Here is an 18295-nt window from a genome sequence, read left to right as displayed (position 1 = left end):
CAGGGCAATTTATTTTCTGTTACTCGCCTACTTTGGTACCATCTAATGGGACCTTGGTGGGCTTGTTAGATTTAAATTATGTTTTTTTTTCATTTGCATTTGAAATGTGTTTTGTTGCTGTGGTCCTTCAATAAACCTCATGCACAACAAAAAGTGAAAGTAAGTTTCTGTTCCTCTCCCGATGCAGCTATTAACTGCCGATGTAGCCTAGTTCGCCGTTACAATTTGCTTGTGCTCCCGAACATTTATTATTGTGTGTAAAAGCCAAACGGTGGGTTTAATGTGTGAATACCATTTTGTATAAAGTGCTAGCACGCTTTTGTTTGCCCGTGTGATATCACATCAGTTTGTGCTAGGGAGTTATTAATATGCTGGCTATTAGTATTGATGAGTCTCGTGTGAAGGTGATTTACTTTTGTAGAATAAATTAACTACTAAATACAGGGGTTTATGTAACATAGGTTCATGATTGTGTACGTATATTTCAGAGCAGAAAGAACAAACTAAGAGCCGCTACTCTGCCCACAACAATCAGATAAAACAATATGTCCTAACAATAGAAAATACAGGTGTCCTTTTTTCTTGTTTTATGTGAATGTCTAAATATGTATGTGTGCATGCAGGTATATTGGCGCGTATGTGTGTAGTTCTCTGTGTTGTGTTAGTCATCTCAAGTACACTACAAATTGCAAGAGCAGTAAGAACACACAATTCCCTTTTTTCTACATTGTGTGGGGTATCACACATTTTACAAAATCGAAATGTGTGTTCGCCACTTGAAAAAAAGACATTTACACATATGAGACAAATTACACGGAGGCCTTCGACAACTCACCACTCTTAGGTCAATGACGTCCTGCAACATAAAGCGTATCCGAGACGACGTCTTCTTCTCCTTCACAATTTTTTCCATCTGATTGAAATACTGATCCATTCGAGGCTGAGGAGAGGATAAAATTAAATGAAAAAAGAGTTGATTCAAAATGGCGGGGTGGGGTAGTTCTCTGTGGCTCCTTCAATCAGCTTCGTTTCACTGCCGTTTACAGATAATTGCAGACAAAATATCATCATGGGCCTTACCTTGGCTTTGTGAAAGTCGAGGTCCTTGCCGATGGTGGTGAGAAGCCTGCACAGGCACTCAAGAGACTCTTCGTCGTGGTTCTTCAGCAGCTTGACAACGCACTCATGCATGATGGCCTCCGTCAGCATCTTCAGCTTGAAGAGCTCGCCGATGAACTTGATGTTGCCGATGGATCGCCGCCGCGCCTTGTCCTTGGCCTCCTCTAGCTCCTCCTGAAGCCGCTCACGCTCCGTGGACTGTGAGTCCATGACAAACAAAGGAAAACCCATAAGTAAAATATATTAAAAAAAAAAAAACACCGGCACAGTGGATAACTGGTTAACACATCTGCCTCACAGTTCTGGGGACCGGTTCAAATCCCGGCCCCGCCTGTGTGAAGTTTGCATGTTCTCCCCGTGGCTGGGTGGGTTTTCTCCGGGCGCTCCGGTTTCCTCCCATATCCCAAAAACATATGTGGTAGGTTGATTGAAGACTCTAAATTGCCCGTAGGTGTGAATTTGAGTGCGAATGGTTGTTTGTTTCTATGTGCCCTGCGATTGGCTGCCGACCGGTACAGGGTGTACCCCGCCTCCCGCCTGAAAATAGCTGGGATAGGTTCCAGCAGCGCACGACCCTAGTGAAGATAAGCGGTGAAGAAAATGGATGGAAAACAAAAAAACAATAATAAATATAATACACAAAAAAAATAATAATGTTGAGCTGATGTGGCAATTCCCGTATGCTTAAAACAGTGTTTCCAAACCTTTATTGATTACCTTCATTTTCTTCTTACGGCACACCACCAAACAAAAATGTCAAAAAAATATATAGACAGTGGTGCCTTGAGATACGAGTGACCCGGCTTCTGAGTTTTTCAAGATACAAGCGAGCGCTTAGACAATTGTTTGCTTGGACTTGCAAGGAAAAATTTGAGGTACGAGCTATGGAGCTAAATTCCCCAAAAACGAATTTTTTTGTTTGCCTACAAAAAAGATCTGGTCAAAAAATACCTTCAAATTAGTGTAAAAAAGTATAACTTCATTATTTCGCAACATATCTCCTCAATCCTTTCATTTTGTCTGCTCCTCTGGGGAACCCCTTCTCTGATTGTCTGACAAATTTTAGTTGAAAATATCTACCAATAAGCTCGTCAGGGAAAAAAATCTCAAGGGTTCTCCAAGTCAACGGCAAAATTACCGTGATGTTTCAAATGGCATCACTTGCCTAAAATTTTTTTGACTTAAATATCGTAAAAGGAACATTAGTCACAGGAAGAGCAGTGTGGGCAATAGAACAGGTCAAGAAAGGAATTGAAGAAAACTACAGAGATCTTCAACAGCTCTGAGTCCCTCTCTTTTTTGAGTTTTCAGTTTTGCAGTCATCTTAAAAAGTTACAATAAAACTAAAATAATAATTTGCGGACCAATTAAATACAATTTGAATAATTTTCCCCATCAGAAATGGTGATCTCTTATGACACATGAACTGAAAAAGAGCTAGCTTAAAAAATGCTGGAACATACTGAATCAGCAGAGTCCAGCTCTTTCTGCTTCTTCTCAAACACGTCGTCGTCCACTTTGTCCTTCTCGAACTCCTTCTGGCAGCGGTGGAGCAGCAGTTTGCGAAAGTTGACTGTGTTGTTGGGATTGTCTCCTATTTGGACTCTGAGCTGTACCACACATTACGACAGACACACAAACAAATTAAAAAAGACTGAACGTCTAGCATTTGCACAAATAATGCTTGCTGAATAATTTATTTAGACTTTTTTTTGTTTGTGAGCAGAATGATGCAAACATTGCTCAACAAATTTTGATAATCACTTTTATCGAAATTGAACATTTGAATTACTTTTGTTATATATTCTCAGGAATTAATTCATCAATCCAAGCAACAAAATCCAGGTTTATGCAGGAGGTGGATAAAGGGTGTCCTTAGTTTCCTTTCCAACAACGGCAAAAAAGTCACAAAACGACAAAAATAATAATAAGATATTACCAAAAAGACGAGCAATAGCTTAGTTTTATATTACAGAATCTAACGTTTCGGGTTGGTGTGGCGGCATGAAACAGATCATAGGCAGAAAAGAAAATCCACATCGACACGATTAATGGGATTCCCCAAAAACACTTGCTGCAGGTTTTTAAGCCTGGTTGTACACCACCTATTTGTTCAAATATTAACCCAAAACGGAGACCGTTACCCTCGCACAAATTGCACTTGATATTCCTTGTTAAGTGTGAAATGATCCTCCTGGCTCACAGCCTTGGCACCAACTTATTTCTACACGGAGTGGTGCGTGTGACTGTAGTAACATTAGCCTGTGAGGAAAAACGATCCCTGCGAAGCTTTGAGGCAGAGATTTTGCGTCGACCTTCTTTGGTAATTGAATTATTCAAGGTTTTCAGTTAATCGTTGCAGCCCTAGCTTTACCTCGGCGAGGCAGCGGCACATGTTCCCGTAGGCGACGGAAAAGCTGGGCTCGTCGATGGCCTTCTCGAAGACGAGGTCGATCACGCCCTTGAGTCGCTCCTCCGTGTCGATGGTCAGGTCCGTCACCTGCTTCATCAGTTGGCTGAACTTCTGAGGTGTGAGCTTGTTCAGGATGCTGCGCACTTTCCTGAAGAGCTCCTGAAGGAGACAGGCCCCCACACACAAAAAAAAAAAAAAAAAAAAACAACGTATGTAGCAATTTCACACATGTATGGTAGGTAAAATACACTTTCCTACCTGTGTACTCAGCGTTTCAGGGTCGTCGACCACACACTCTCGCTTGGAACCCGGCTTCCAGGCGTTCTCTGCCTTCTGCAGTTTAACTTCATCGTTCACTGACACGCTCATGATGATCTTCCTGGGAGGAGGCCGCCGCGTGCCCATGTTCATTAGCTGCGCGGGAAGATGTGAAGTGAATGATACAGCACCGCTTTAAACACAGACATTAAAAAAAATACTCTACATATTGTAGTGTCCATGTACATGCATGTGTCTTCAAGAGGTGGGTGATGTCAGCGGGTCTGTGTAAGTGTCTGAGTGAGAGCTGAGACCAACAGCAGCTCCTGTGTGAGTGTACTCATTGCCTTTTGTGTTTTATTGTTCTCCCGGCGTTCAAAAAAGTCTGAAAAATGCATAGGCAACTGTGGATCCCCTTTCCCACATTCGACAGCATTCAATTAAGCGCATAATGTAAAAACCATTAAATCACTTAATGAAACATGTTATTAATGGGGAAAAAGGTAGGAATTTATTTGAGGGAGGCGTTTACTTGTCTTCACTAATTGGGTCACGTTTTCCATTAGATGGACTGTGACTATTTTACATTCACTGTCAGCCCTCCCATTTAAAATGCATATTTGACATATATAGCCGTCAATGGCAGTGAGTGAGTTAGGGATATAAATGGTGTGTCAGAAAAGTTCCAGGACTCGCGTCACAAAAGATATTTTTCAGTTTTTCAGCCCATGAAATGATCATCTAGGGTTAATCCTCTAAGTATGTGATCATGGTTTGAATCCAGTCATTGAGACCCAGAGGAGTTTGTCCAGCTATTTATGCGACTCACCATAGCCCCTCGTGCACTGCTCATCTGTCTACCAAAGTCTGCAAAGGCAGGTGTGAAATCGGGTCCCCTGGAAATCACCCTGGCATCCAAGGCTCGAGAAGGCAACTTGTTTTGGTTCATCTGCAATGGCATGCAAGTCAGGTTAACTGAAGACTCTAAATGAGTGTGAATGTGAATGGTTTGTTGTCTATATGTGCCCTGCGATGTCCCACTTCTCACGTCAAAGTCAGCTGGGATAGGTTCCAGCTCACCGGCGAACCTGACCAGCACTATAGAAAAGGGATCCAATGACGAGTGAATCCTCAACAGCAGGGGGAGCAGTCATTCTCTGCTAATATGTGAGAAATGGGCTTTAAAAAAAAAAAAAAAAAAGGTGTGGACTTCTGACAAAGGTTGGCCTAAAGGTGACCTGTCACAATAGACAGCCATGCTCCATTAGTTGTTTGCTTGGTGTCTTTTCATTCTCTCTCTCTTTTTTTTTTTTTTTTAAACAGTACAGGCTGTACGTTATGTGAGCCCTGCTCAGCGGGCCATCCAGTGAGAAAAGTCAGAACCAGATGTGGCGGGAAAGAAAGGAACGTGGGAGAAAGAGGGACGATGGTGGGGGAGCAGAGGCGAAAAATGAAAGAATAAAGCATTCACCTCATTGACCTTTCCTCTACTCTTTTTCCTCTAAGATCTGAGACTACTAGTTTTGACATCAGCCAGTCTGGCAGCTCTTTTCACATAGGTGGGGGGTGGGGAACGTCATCTTAATGCTGCCAAGAGTGACATAACGGCAGTGTGATTTTAATCAAAACAGGATTTCAGCAGATCCTTATGCTTCACATTAAACACTTAAATAGAAAAATTAGGAGCCTCTTCATGCAGAAGACCAAACATTTATCCGCCTTTGCCATTTACATAGTGGAGGAGAGATACTGCCGCAACTGTGCGCTTTTACACAGCATCCCACAATTGGATTGTTAGATGTGTTGCATGACAAGTAAGTCATATAAAATCAAAACTATTTAAATCATCTATAACATGTTTTCTTCTTTTTAGGAAATGGTGCAACAGTAACGGTTTGAAAAGTCTGAATTATTATAATACTAAAACATGAATGGCATTTGATAATTGCTTTTTTTCGTGTTGCACAGCTGATATTCAAGGAGTTAACAAGTTTGACATATCGCCAAAAGCTTATGGCTGGCCAATGAAATCAGGTTGACAGAACCTGAGGTGTACTGAGTGTTTATGGAGTAGATCTGTTGCTAGAGCGCGGCGCTTCTGTACTGTATCGAATGTTTCGTAGCAAAATAGCCCCATCATATTATTACATAATTTCCCCTCCATCTGATTCGCATCATGAAACAAGTTTTGAACAGAAGTCAAGGAACAATACAGTAGTGGCAAACCCACAGGCCTCGGGTTTAACACCTGTTTTATACATCAGTGCGACAAGGAAAGAAGGTGGGAAAATGCAGTATTTTACTTGCAGTGTAACAGGGACTCAAGCACAGGTGTCAAATTCAAGCCCAGGGACCAGACCCAGCCCCCCACATCATTTTACGGGGCCCGCTAAAACAAATCATGTGCGTCAACTTCATGTTTCTAGCTAAAATCTGTAACAAAACTGTAAATGTTCTCTGTGTGTTTGTGTCTTCATCTCAAATGTAATCTTATGATCAGAAGCAGAGTTCCTCCATTATAATTATTGCTGCTGCTATGCTGAATTGTTTTCTTTTACCACTAAAGCAACACGTGCCTCCTGGCACAGAGCAGGTCAAGAAATGTACATGGAGCTGTACTGTTACAAATCAATAAAAATTAGCATCAGTGAAAAATGAGGATTTAAAATGCTTTTCAGTTTAAGGACCATATAACTAGTACAATGGTGCCTTGAGATATGAGTTGAATTTGGTCCGTGACCACACTTGTAACTAAAAACGTGAATCTTAACTAATATTTTCCCCTTGAAATGAATAGAAATGTCATCAATCCCTGATAGTTGTTTTAAATAAGATATAATTCTTTGTTTTGTTTAGTTTGACAGTAAACACACTGGGAGTGGCATTAAACAGCTTGAAGCCTCCTTTTTGATTAATTATTCACTATTTGCCAAACTGCTGCGTATTTTAAAGTGTGTTGAGTTCACCGCACCATACATTGCTTGTATTTTAAGTCTGTACTTGCAAGTCAAAGCAAAACATTTGTTTGTACGACGGCTTGTATCGCCAAAAACCCGGATGTTGAGTTACTCTTATATCAAGGCACCCCTGTATGCTCTTTTTCCTAAATAGTTAGACAATTCACTGCACTACTAAAATATCAAATAAAAGCTCAACAGCTTGTAAAGGATTTATTCAATATCCTCCTAGTGTGCTGAATTGTCTTACTAAGAAAAAAACTGTATTAGTACAACCCCAATTCCAATGAAGTTGGGACGTTGTGTTAAACATAAATAAAAACAGAATACAATGATTTGCAAATCATGGTCAACCTATATTTAATTGAATACACTACAAAGACAACATATTTAATGTTCAAACTGATAAACTTTATTGTGTTTTGCAACACGTTCCAAAAATGCTGGGACTGATACCAAAAGAGACTGAGAAAGTTGAGGAATGCTCATCAAACACCTGTTTGGAACATCCCACAGGTGAACAGGCGAATTGGGAACAGGTGGGTGCCATGATTGGGTATAAAAGGAGCTTCTCTGAATTGGTCAGTCATTCACAAGCAAAGATGGGGCGAGGTTCACCTCTTTGTGAACAAGTGCGTGAGAAAACAGTTGAACAGTTTAAGGACAATGTTCCTCAAGGTACAATTGCAAGGAATTTAGGGATTTCATTGTCTACGGTCCATATCATCATCAAAAGGTTCAGAGAATCTGGAGAAATCACTGCATGTAAGCGGCAAGGCCGAAAACCAACATTGAATGCCTGTGACCTATGATCCCTCTGGCGGCACTGCATCAAAAACCGACATCAATGTGTAAAGGATATCACCACATGGGCTCAGAACCACTTCAGAAAACCAATGTCAGTCAATACAGTTCGCCGCTACATCCGTAAGTGCAACTTGAAACTCTACTATGCAAAGCAAAAGCCATTTATCAACAACACCAAGAAACGCCGCTGGCTTCTCTGGGTCCGAGCTCATCTAAGATGGACTGATGCAAAGTGGAAAAGTCTTCTGTGGTCCGACGAGGCCACATTTCAAATTGTTTTTGGAAATTGTGGATGTCGTGTCCTCCGGGCCACAGAGGAAAAGAACCATCCGGACTGTTATGGACGGAATGTTTCATGGACGCCCCTGCTTATTTCAGACAATGCCAAACCACTTTCTGTCCGTGTTACAACAGCGTGGCTTCGTTGTAAAAGAGTGCTGGTACTAGACTGGCCTTCCTGCAGTCCAGACCTGTCTCCCATTGAAAATGTTTGGCGCATTATGAAGCGTAAAATACGACAACGGAGACCCCAGACTGTTGAACAGCTGAACCTGTAGATCAAGCAAGAATGGGAAAGAATTCCACCTACAAAGCTTCAACAATTAAGTGTCCTCAGTTCCGAAACGTTTATTGAATGTTGTCAAAAGAAAAGGTGCTGTAACACAGTGGTAAACATGACCCCGTCCCCGCTTTTTTGGTGTTGCAGCCATAAAATTCCAAATGAATGATTATTTGCTAAAAACAATAATGTTTATCAGTTTGAACATTAAATATCATGTCTTTTTCGTGTATGTTTAACACAGGGTCCCAACATCATTGGAATTGGGGTTGTACATGAACCTTAAACTGGATATCAGGGCTATAGAATAAAAGCTTGTAGCTAAAAACCAGAGTGGCCCATCAGGAGATGATGTAGATAAAATAATCAACCCAACCATCAGCTTCCACCAAATGATGTACTCACCTTATCGAGCACCACATCGCTGATTGGTGGGAGACCCTCTGGTTTCTGTACACAGGCGGGCATGAACTGGAAACGCAACAAGAAACCCCTGTCATACTGCCGCTTCTTGCTGGGATCTGACAGGTCTGGACCAACAAGCACATCGTAAGAAGGGGCACAAAAAAAAAAAAAAGAAAACTAGACATAAGTGGTCATGATTAATCAAATAATTTCTGCTGTCCTGAGTAGGATTACAAAGGGGTACAAAATCTGGTAAATTTTCATGGGAAGATGGCTGAACTTCGGAAATATTCAAAATTGGAATGTATTGTATTAAAAAATAAATATAAACATTTTGTTATATCATAAGCAGACATCCTTGCACAATGAAAGATTTCAAAATCAAAAAGCCTTTAAATGTTTTTCAATATTTATTCAACAATAATTTCTTTCATTTAAGATCTCACAAAAATGCACCCCCCAACCATAAAATATCAAGTCCCTTTCAAAATGTTAAATGAAAAGAGCCCCTTTCCCTCCAAAAAAGTCCCGTTGAACATGCAAACAAAGAAGCCTCTTCCCTCAAGCTTCTTAAGCCTAGTCTCTGCATTTTTGTTAAATCCTTTCAGGCGATGGGCTCTTCATATCTAATTCTACTCACATAAAATTTGCTTGTTTAAATCAGGATCATGCTCAAATATAATGCCCCCAACAACATTTATGTTCCCTATTAACAGCCAACTTCAATTTTGTAAATTCCTGGTTTATTGCCATTAATTCCAATGGAAAGTATCCAATTTTGAAAATTCCTGGAATTTCTCTCACCTTCCATGTCCTGCAAGGCCTTGGTGGAGTTGTCTCTTTCCCCGGGCGACACTCCACTGTCGCTGCTCTCCGTCTCCGAGGTGTGGCATGCCCCGTTCCTTAAAGGCTCCAGCTCGGTATCGCCGTTCTCCTCCGGGACGGCCAGCTTCCTGTCGGCCACGGGGCTGCTGGCTGGAGCTGCGGCGTCGACAGTGTGAAAGGTCGATGGCGGGGCCACAGAGCCCCCCAGCAGAGCAGACTGTAGCGCCGGATCCACAGCGACTGGATCTATGGGCCGAGGCTCGTCCTGTAGCAAGAGTTCATATATACAGATTTCTCGGTTTACGGCAGAAGAAGGCACGCACGTTACCACTGCCCTTCCACCAGTCGCTCAACCCTTCTATCCTCTTTTTCCCTTTACCGCTGTCCCTCCTTCTCAACCCAATCAAGAATTTTGTCCTTAGAGGGAGTTTTTCTTTGCCACCGTTCAGCTGGTTTTCTTATATACATATTTAAGCCTGTAAAGATACAGTATCACAATACTCTAAGACACAGACCTGTGTTGCGTTAGAAATGGAAGAACCGCGAGACATCTCTTCCAACTCCCAGAGTTGGTGCACATAGAGCCATATGAGCTCACAGTGCTACCAAACTTATTTAATTTTATTATTTTAAGCTAATTTTAAGAAAGGCAAGTCGAGATTGAAGTTATATTTCTTCAGCAAAACTCCTCTAATTGCGTGTCATGTGACTACTTATTCCATGGACGGTCTTCTGACCGGCGTGAGCAAAACTGTGGCCACCGCTAATGCTAACCCTGCTCGGTTCGGTAGAGAGGAAGACACATAGCTAGTGAAACTAAATAACCCTTCAAACTCAATTAAATCAGCTGCATGGGAGCATTCAGGCTACCCGGTTGAGAACAGAGATTGAAATGGTGTAGTCGACAACACCCAGAATGTTTGCCCTAAGTGCTTCAAAAAAGGTATTTTATTCATTCCCACCAGTGTCCCCGCCGTAGGACCCCTGGATGTGTTCTTCTTTCTACGTCAATCATCGAATATAATGCTGGTTTGGAGCTTTGTCCATAGCGTTAAACTAGAACAAGCAATGAAAAAGGCTATAAAAATGTATGGGTGTGGTTGTTCAGCAATGAGGAGCAGGAAATGAGACGCACACAGCTGAATTTACAAACTGTGTGCTGAACGAGCAGCGAGGATGATGAATAACACCTTGCTCGACTCTAAAGTCATGTCTAAGCGCTTTCCTGCGGCACATGTGGAAACATTTTCCCCATGATTTATTGTGTCTTTCTGCTCCCCTTCTCTCTCTGCCACCAGAATGCGTGTCTTTGATTCGCTGACATTATTCAGGGAATTTCATTTTGAAAATGAAAGCTCACCTATGTGAAAAATGTCCAAGCATCTTCATTCTCTTACCTCATTCTCCTTCAGAGGTGAATCTCCAGAGTGGATCATTTCATTTGGTTTCATCCAGGTCTTTGGTACAACAGAAGTCTGATTTACTGTAAATGAAAGTCTCACTTTAGAACTTTTCTTACACATTTCTTACAGTTGGCTTTGAAAGTCAAACGTTTACTAATGATATGAATTGTTTTAATAGGGACATAATATAGAAAATTCACTTACATTCAGTATAGCCAATCAATTGGGTATCTGAAGTGCCTGCCCACCCATTAAGTGTGAAATTAAACAACCAAGAAAATATTTAGTTTAGCCATCTAGGGGTGGGGGTCTGAAGTGCTCATATCTCAAGACAAAAAAAATGGTCAAGAGACAGCTCACATCTCAAAAAACAGTACTTTATAGAAATAAAACTTTTCATGAACACTTAGGCCTACTTTGTTACTGTATTATAATATCGGTCACCCTCGTGGTACTTAGAGAGTTAAGTGTTTTTATAGGTGGCACTTGGTGTAAAACGCTTGAGGAGGACTACTTTAGGTCATTCAGGGACAAACCTACACTTCATTTTAGGCTCTTTGCATGAGTTTCTTATAGTACCTGTAGTGGGGCTCTTCCTAGTGAACAAATTATGTTGGAGCTCATCTTCAGCAATGCCTCCAGGTGCCTCTGTCCCCACATTGAGGACCAGGTCCTTTCTGTCCAGGGACTTCTTGGTCTCGTCTGTCTCCGCTGTGGCCTGTACTAGAGGTGGAAGGCCGGGGGGGAGATTGACATGCAAAGCCGTGACGGGGCTGGAGATCAGGGAGATTGGCACTACTGCCAAAGACGCCATGGGAGCCAGCTCGGCAGCAATGGGCACCTCCGGCCTGACGTCAGAGGGTAACGTTTCAGAAGAGGAGGTCTCCTGGAAAGCGGGAGAAGAAGCAAGAGGACATGCTCCAGATGGGGACGTTAAAGGCGGCTCAGGGGCCGTCACGTCCACCTCGGTGTCAGGTTCTATGACGCCGTTCACAGCCTTGTGAACAGGCAACGGCGAGACAGTCAGAGTCCGAGAGGGGACGTCTGAGATAGACTTGTCAGCATTGGGAATACAAGGTGCCGCCGAAGATTGTTTATGTTCCCCGCCACAGGGAAATGAAGCAGTCGAGGGGGGGCGGTCATCGGTGTCGACGGCTGAGGGCGGGAGGGCAACGAGGGCGGGCTGTGAGGCAGGGAAGGCAAGCTCTGGTTCAACAGGGGAAGAGGTTTCTGATTCAGGAGCGCTGGCTTCCAGTCTCTCCGGGGGAGCTTCCAGCTGCAGGAGCCCAGTTGAGGAAGACTTTTGGATCAATGGCTCTAATTTTGGTGTCTCATCTGGAAGAACCAAAAATACAGGTAACAAGTGTAAATCTATTCATTTCAACAGATAGATTTCCTGTGACTTCATGCACCTCTGGACAAGCTTGCGGCCGCCATGATGGAGATGAGCACATTATGTTTCAGAAATTGGACTGATAGCCAATGTAAAATAATGGTGAATTACTGTGCACTCTTTGGCTTCAACAATGCAAGTGGGAGGGACAAAGTCTAATTTTACCATTTTGGGGCACCAATTACAAATCACAGCGAAAAGCAAAGATCGGGGCTTTCACAAGTTCAGTTCTCTTCAATAGGTGTGGAAACATTTCCTTTTTCAGGTAACCCGTCCCCCACCCCTTGTATGGAGAGAACCATGTTGACTGGTCACCAAATCTTAACCTGGACAATGTTTCTTAATTATCGCTGGCGTCAGCTACTTGTTATAATGTCGTGCCGGCACGAGTATCCTTTATTTATTCTCGAGGAGCACCAAATGGGAATTGTTAAAAACTAAATGTATCACGTCGTGTGTGGCAACTAAATAAAAACAAGTTAATTTGAGTGTTACTGTGAATTAGGCTTCTCGCAGTCACTTAGCTTTAATAACATTAGCGCAATTACAAAACAACCTTTAGCTCAACAATGAAACAATGCGATACTTCAGTGTTGCGTGATTGCCTACTGTGACTTCACTTACATGTACAAAAAAAATAATTTTTATTTCAAATGAATAAACTTTAAAGTGTAAAACTGACAGTCAAGTTCTTATTTAAAAAAAAAAAAAAAAAAGACCAAATAGTACTGATTAATAGCTGCTATACGTACCGGTGTCCACAAAACTATATATACATTCGACATGTTTAAATAATGGCGGCACGATGGACGACTGGTTAGAGCGTCAGCCTCACAGTTCTGAGGACCCGGGTTCAATCCCCGGCCCCGACTGTGTAGAGTTTGCATGTTCTCCCCGTGCCTGCGTGGGTTTTCTCCGGGCACTCCGGTTTCCTCCCACATCCCAAAAAACATGCATAAATTGGAGACTCTAAATTGCCCGTAGGTGTGCATGTGAGTGCGAATGGTTGTCTGTTTGTATGTGCCCTGCGATTGGCTGGCAACCAGTTCAGGGTGTACCCCGCCTCCTGCCCGATGACAGCTGGGATAGGCTCCAGCACGCCCGCGACCCTAGTGAGGAGAAGCGGCTCAGAAAATGGATGGATGGATGGATGTTTAAATAATTGATTACAGAAATTATTTCAATTTAATGTTGATCTTTTCTCTCATTGGCCCATTTCTCTGTCAGTGGACCATTTAACCGTATTGAGGTCATTTGTTTATAACAACCACTTTGTTATTGTATGGGGTCTTTGCGGCCGAAGTTCCTTTATTCTCTGTCAAATTTTTAGCACTCCCGTTAGCAAATTTAACTAGACTGAGTAATCAGTTAATATAATCTATGGGATAATTCTTACAATTACTTTCAAGCCAAGCTTATCCTCCAGATCTCAACCACCAAAATGTCAGACAAGAAAATACCGATCACGTGATCAATAACTATCTATACACATATCATGGGCTGGTTGCCATCCCATTTGTGGAATAATATAATGTACGTACACCACTCACAAAATGTTTGGGAAATTGGGCTTTCTGGTGAAATCTCAAGATAAACCAAAAAAAGCACTATAAACATTACATGGATTTAAAATGACTAAACTTAAAATAAAATTTTGAATGCACCCGTCTAACTGTTCAAAGTTTCGGTATTTTTTGTGCAACCTGCTCTTCTCTAACAATGAGCTGAGCGGCAAAATTCACAACAGGTGTTTGATCCATGAATTCCACCAATACATTCCAGTTTTAATTAGACAGGGAATTTAAAAAGTCCTCTTCATCGGGCTTTTTACATTTTGTCATCATGAGACCAAGACGATGCCGAACCACTGATTAACAGTGCCTCGCCGTTGCGAGGTTTCAAACAGAAGAGGCCACTGAGCTTAGAGTGTCACAGTGTCATCAGCAGGTTGCAGAGAGACAGAGAGACTGGAAGAGTCACAGAAAGGCATAGAAGTGGACATCCTTGGAAACATTCGTGGATCAAACACCTACTTTGGGAATTTGGCTTTTTAGCTTCTTGTTTGCTAACAGCCAAGTTGTTTAAAAAGTACTGAAACATTAAACAGTTGGACATGTGCATTCAAGTTTAGAGGAGGTCAAAATAAGTTTACCTGTCAAAGTTATAGTACATTTTAGGTTTATCCTGAAAAAAAATATGCAAATTTTTTGTGAGTAGTATATTCCATTGGGAACGATTGTTTCCAAATTAAAACAAATAGGTCATGCATTGTCTCAGAACAAACTGTGATCACATTTCAAAGTATTTAAGGAATGAGAGGATGTGTTGATGCACACCTGGCCCTGGTTTGGAATCTGGGGACCCGGTTGTCACCCCTTGCTGTGGCTGCTGTGGAGGCGCCGATGGCTCCGGCGCGAGGCCTCCAGAAGCGGTGAGCTGGAGCTGGGCAGATTGCAAGGGTGACTGCAGCTCCGGAGTCTGCCTGTTGCTCAATGGCTGCTGCGATTTGAGGCAGAAAATGTGAGGATAATAATGAGGGTGCATAAAAATATATGCATAAAAAACATAAAAATCAACAAAAGACATCGCATTAGACATACAAGCACATAGTCCGGGTGCATAAAGTACCCTGAGCCTGTGGAGCCATACCTGAGGGGGGGTTGGAGTGGAGGAAGGAGGGCCGACAGGGGGCGTTGAGTTCCTGCTCCCCGAGCCCCCCGCCATGATCTCCTCAGTGATGTCCCTTCCACCTTGATTGGGGTCGCGGATACGAATCTGGGAGGACAATGGCACAAAAACAACACACCTCACTAAAGCGCACAGGTCTAACAACAGCCAAGCTTCGTGTATATCTGACAGTTTCCAATACAGGGGGTCCTCGTAAACCACATTAGGATTTTTAATTGGTTGTTACATCTCCAACGTTGTGACGCCATTCACCGGCGATTAAAATTTTGAATGGCAGCAACCACTCTTGAAAATTAGTTTTCGAACCCTGCACACTGCTTTTGACAGAGGAGTCGGTTTTGGCTGCATCGTTCAAGTGAGGTGTGTCTTATGCGTCATTCATAAGCTTGAAACCTCGCACTGTATGTCAGGACACTTGTAAACCGAGGTACTAAAATTGGCAAGAGGTGGAACAATGCTGAATAAACTACTAAGGCACTCACTGTTTTCTTCTCGCGCTTGGCTGGTGGAGGTTGCTGTGGTGTAGGCACTATGATGGGCGGCGAGGCCGAGTACACGGTCTGCCCTGGATAGTAGGGCGGGCCAGCTGTGGGGACGGGGGCGGGGACAGAAGGTGACACGGGTGGGTGGTACCTGAGGGGATCTGAGGGGGAAAAAAAATAATAATGTTTTACCATGACTATGTTAAAAACCAATAATGACAATTGGTGTTGTTTTGTATGGGTGTGCCTTTGTGTTAAAATTTAAAGACTCACGATACGGGGATGGGTACTCCCCTGGCCCTGGACCTGGATAGAAGGTCCCAGACCCCGGGGGCTGGACAGAATACTGCTGAGGCGCCACGTAGGCAGTGCTGTGGCGATACTGCAGAGGCAAAGATATTCATAAGGACAAGACAAGAGTGGGCCTCTCCTGGGGCACATTTAGATGAGTTTGCTTCACACCAGTAGTATCATTTGAATTGCTCTAAGTGCTAGAGGACTCTGCATCTTTTTGCACAAATGTCAAAAAAATATATATATTTTTTTTAAATGTACCGGCATTACCAGATAACTAGCAGCCCTTTACTGCTCAGTGACTGTTTTTTTTTTTTTTTGTCAATGTCTTTATGTAAATTGTTTGTCTGTTGTCCTACTAGAGCGGCTCCAACTACCGGACACAAATTCCTTGTGTGTTTTTTGGACATACTTAGCAAATAAAGATGATTCTGATTCTGATTTGGTCAACAGTCTCACGCTTAAGCTTTCCTTCTATTTTTCGGCACTTCAATTCCTCACAAAGAAAACCAGCACAGTGACATTGTATGAAAGACGAAGAGTCACGACCTTGTCAGTCTCACTGCAGAGACAATTTACAGAAAGAAAATGCTGCAAACACAGCCTACAATAACAGAGATTCGGCCGAATTGCTGCATCGAGACATAATTTGATGGAATTTATCCACCTGATTTTTAGGCTGGTAGAAAAATGCCAGCTTTTAGTCAAGAGTGCGAAAAGGGCTTAAATGGGTGGGACATTTGCAATTTAAAACAGTTCCCAGGTGTCTTATTACTTTAACATAAAAATACCCCCAGAATCAAGACTTACAACACCCTATTTCTTGTCTTGCTAAATTAGCCGATTTTAAGGGGTTGCCCCCATCCCATGCAAGTAAGTGACAGTGAAGTCGCCTGATATCCTGGTGGGCAAATAGCGAAGCACAGAGTGAACCCCCTCTCACTTTAAGGTAGGGGATATGTTCAAGACCCACCCCCAACAAGTGAAAACCTGCGATCAAGAGGAAAAAACAACAACAACGTTTTAAATCATTTACCTAATTACCTCTACTACACACTGTAAACACATTTAAACGTTTTTAACATATAGTAAACATATTTAAATTACAAACATAACATTTACAGAAAATACTGCACATATTGTAGTGTATGTGTACATGTATGTGCCTATGAGAAGCGGGGCCAGGTGGGATTGCATGTGATTTCGCATCTGGGTGAGTGTCTGGGCGTGAGCTGTGGCCGACAGTAGCTCCTGCGCGAGTGTGCTCATTGTGTTTTACTGTTCTCCTGGCATTCAAGAAACCGATGAAGAGAACCATGGCAATTCTACCTCTACTTTCTCACATTACAGTAAGTAAATATACTGTTAAAAAAGAAATAAATAATGAAAAACGCATTATATCGGGGTGCGAAAATTACTAAAATACACATTTTTACTCAAAGAGGCATCACTTCAAACACTACTCTGTGTGTATGAGGCTTTGGATCTTCGTCTAGCCTTGCTGATTATGTCATGCGTGGATAAAATCAGTTGGGGTAGGATATTCTGTAAAGTAGAAGTACAGAATGGCTCACTAACACATTTTCAGAAAGAGTCAGAAAATATTTGGTTGTGTAATTTGCATTCTTTAGACGCCAAAATGTGTATACAATAGGAGTTGAACGACTTAATATTTTCTGGTAGTCCACTACAATGTGATGAAAATTGAACTTATGATTTTCAATGTACATGCATTGCCTTTGACGGGTATGTCGCCCTCCCCAACATGGCAGCCACATAGCTACGCTAGTTGGACAGCCCAAGCTAGCTGGCGTATCGAGTCTTCATATCTATGCTTGGCGCATAGTACGGCCATATGCAATACTGCGATAAGTGTTACGACAAGTGTCGTGATGTTGCACATTGGACATAAAATTTTGGCCAAAGATGGAGCTTCACTTCACGCCACTCCCCTTGTCCCTCACCGCAAGTCCCCTGGTCCGGAATAAACTAAGCTAGCGAGGCTAACCGCTATACTCCTCCACCAGCATCTTATTTTCACTCTCGGACCCATGCAGATGTATGAAGACCGTTTCAGCTCGTTGGCTGGACATTTCGCTGCCCCACAGACCGCTATAGTCCGGCAACGGCAGCAGATGGCCGAGTCGAAAGTCCTTTCTAAATTAAATTAAATAAAATTAAATTCGAAATCTGTGGAGTAGTCGTCGACTAATCGGTTCAACCCCTAGTATACAAGCAAAGTCAATTTTCCATAATATATCTCCTTTAAGGGTTAGGGTTACCCTCAGGAAGATGCTATAAGTCCTTGTATTTTTAAAAGGCAAAACATTATTCTTTTAGTATATTTTGAATGTACAATTCTTATAAAAACTCTCTCCTTTTCAATGAATCATGACCAGAAGCGCAGAGAGAAAACATAATTTGTGTTTATACATAGCCAAGTGGCTGCGCCTCACCTGTGGGATGTAGTACTGTGCAGCCTGCGGCGACGGGAACGGCATGGGCGCCATGGTCATCATGATTGCTTGATTAGTAGGGTAGACGGCCGCCGGGGTAGCCTGGGTGCCGGGTCGTATGGTGGGGGTGTTCGTGGGGATGGTGGGCCTTGCAGTCTGCATCTGAGTCCTCTGGAAAAACTGAAAAGAAAACAACAGAGAGAGAGAAATATGAAGCCAGTTGTTGTCCGACATGT

General features: G+C 42.5%; 1 protein-coding gene across 6 annotated transcripts in view; it reads right to left on the bottom strand.

Moving 5' to 3' along the window:
• The window catches only part of eif4g3a (eukaryotic translation initiation factor 4 gamma, 3a), a 56791-nt gene that overhangs the window by 9440 nt on the left and 29056 nt on the right, over positions 1 to 18295 (bottom strand). For 3 of the 6 annotated variants that reach the window (XM_061687124.1, XM_061687120.1, XM_061687123.1), the window contains 15 exons: positions 18060 to 18239; positions 15583 to 15691; positions 15310 to 15470; positions 14789 to 14923; positions 14476 to 14638; positions 11326 to 12081; positions 10741 to 10826; positions 9323 to 9608; positions 8519 to 8643; positions 4620 to 4739; positions 3791 to 3946; positions 3494 to 3691; positions 2583 to 2729; positions 1081 to 1317; positions 836 to 940 (listed from right to left, as the gene is read on the bottom strand). In XM_061687124.1, coding sequence (XP_061543108.1) covers positions 836 to 940; positions 1081 to 1317; positions 2583 to 2729; positions 3494 to 3691; positions 3791 to 3946; positions 4620 to 4739; positions 8519 to 8643; positions 9323 to 9608; positions 10741 to 10826; positions 11326 to 12081; positions 14476 to 14638; positions 14789 to 14923; positions 15310 to 15470; positions 15583 to 15691; positions 18060 to 18239 — 2964 coding nt within the window. The remainder of the gene's footprint in view (positions 1 to 835; positions 941 to 1080; positions 1318 to 2582; positions 2730 to 3493; positions 3692 to 3790; positions 3947 to 4619; positions 4740 to 8518; positions 8644 to 9322; positions 9609 to 10740; positions 10827 to 11325; positions 12082 to 14475; positions 14639 to 14788; positions 14924 to 15309; positions 15471 to 15582; positions 15692 to 18059; positions 18240 to 18295) is intronic. The other 3 variants (XM_061687122.1, XM_061687125.1, XM_061687121.1) reach the window with 2 other exon arrangements.

The sequence above is a fragment of the Phycodurus eques genome, chromosome 10 (genome assembly GCF_024500275.1).
Source record: "Phycodurus eques isolate BA_2022a chromosome 10, UOR_Pequ_1.1, whole genome shotgun sequence".
In the NCBI taxonomy this organism is placed as follows: Eukaryota; Metazoa; Chordata; class Actinopteri; order Syngnathiformes; family Syngnathidae; genus Phycodurus; species Phycodurus eques.
The sequence above is the reverse complement of the archived record's forward strand: the minus strand, read 5'-3'. Positions and strand labels throughout refer to the sequence as shown.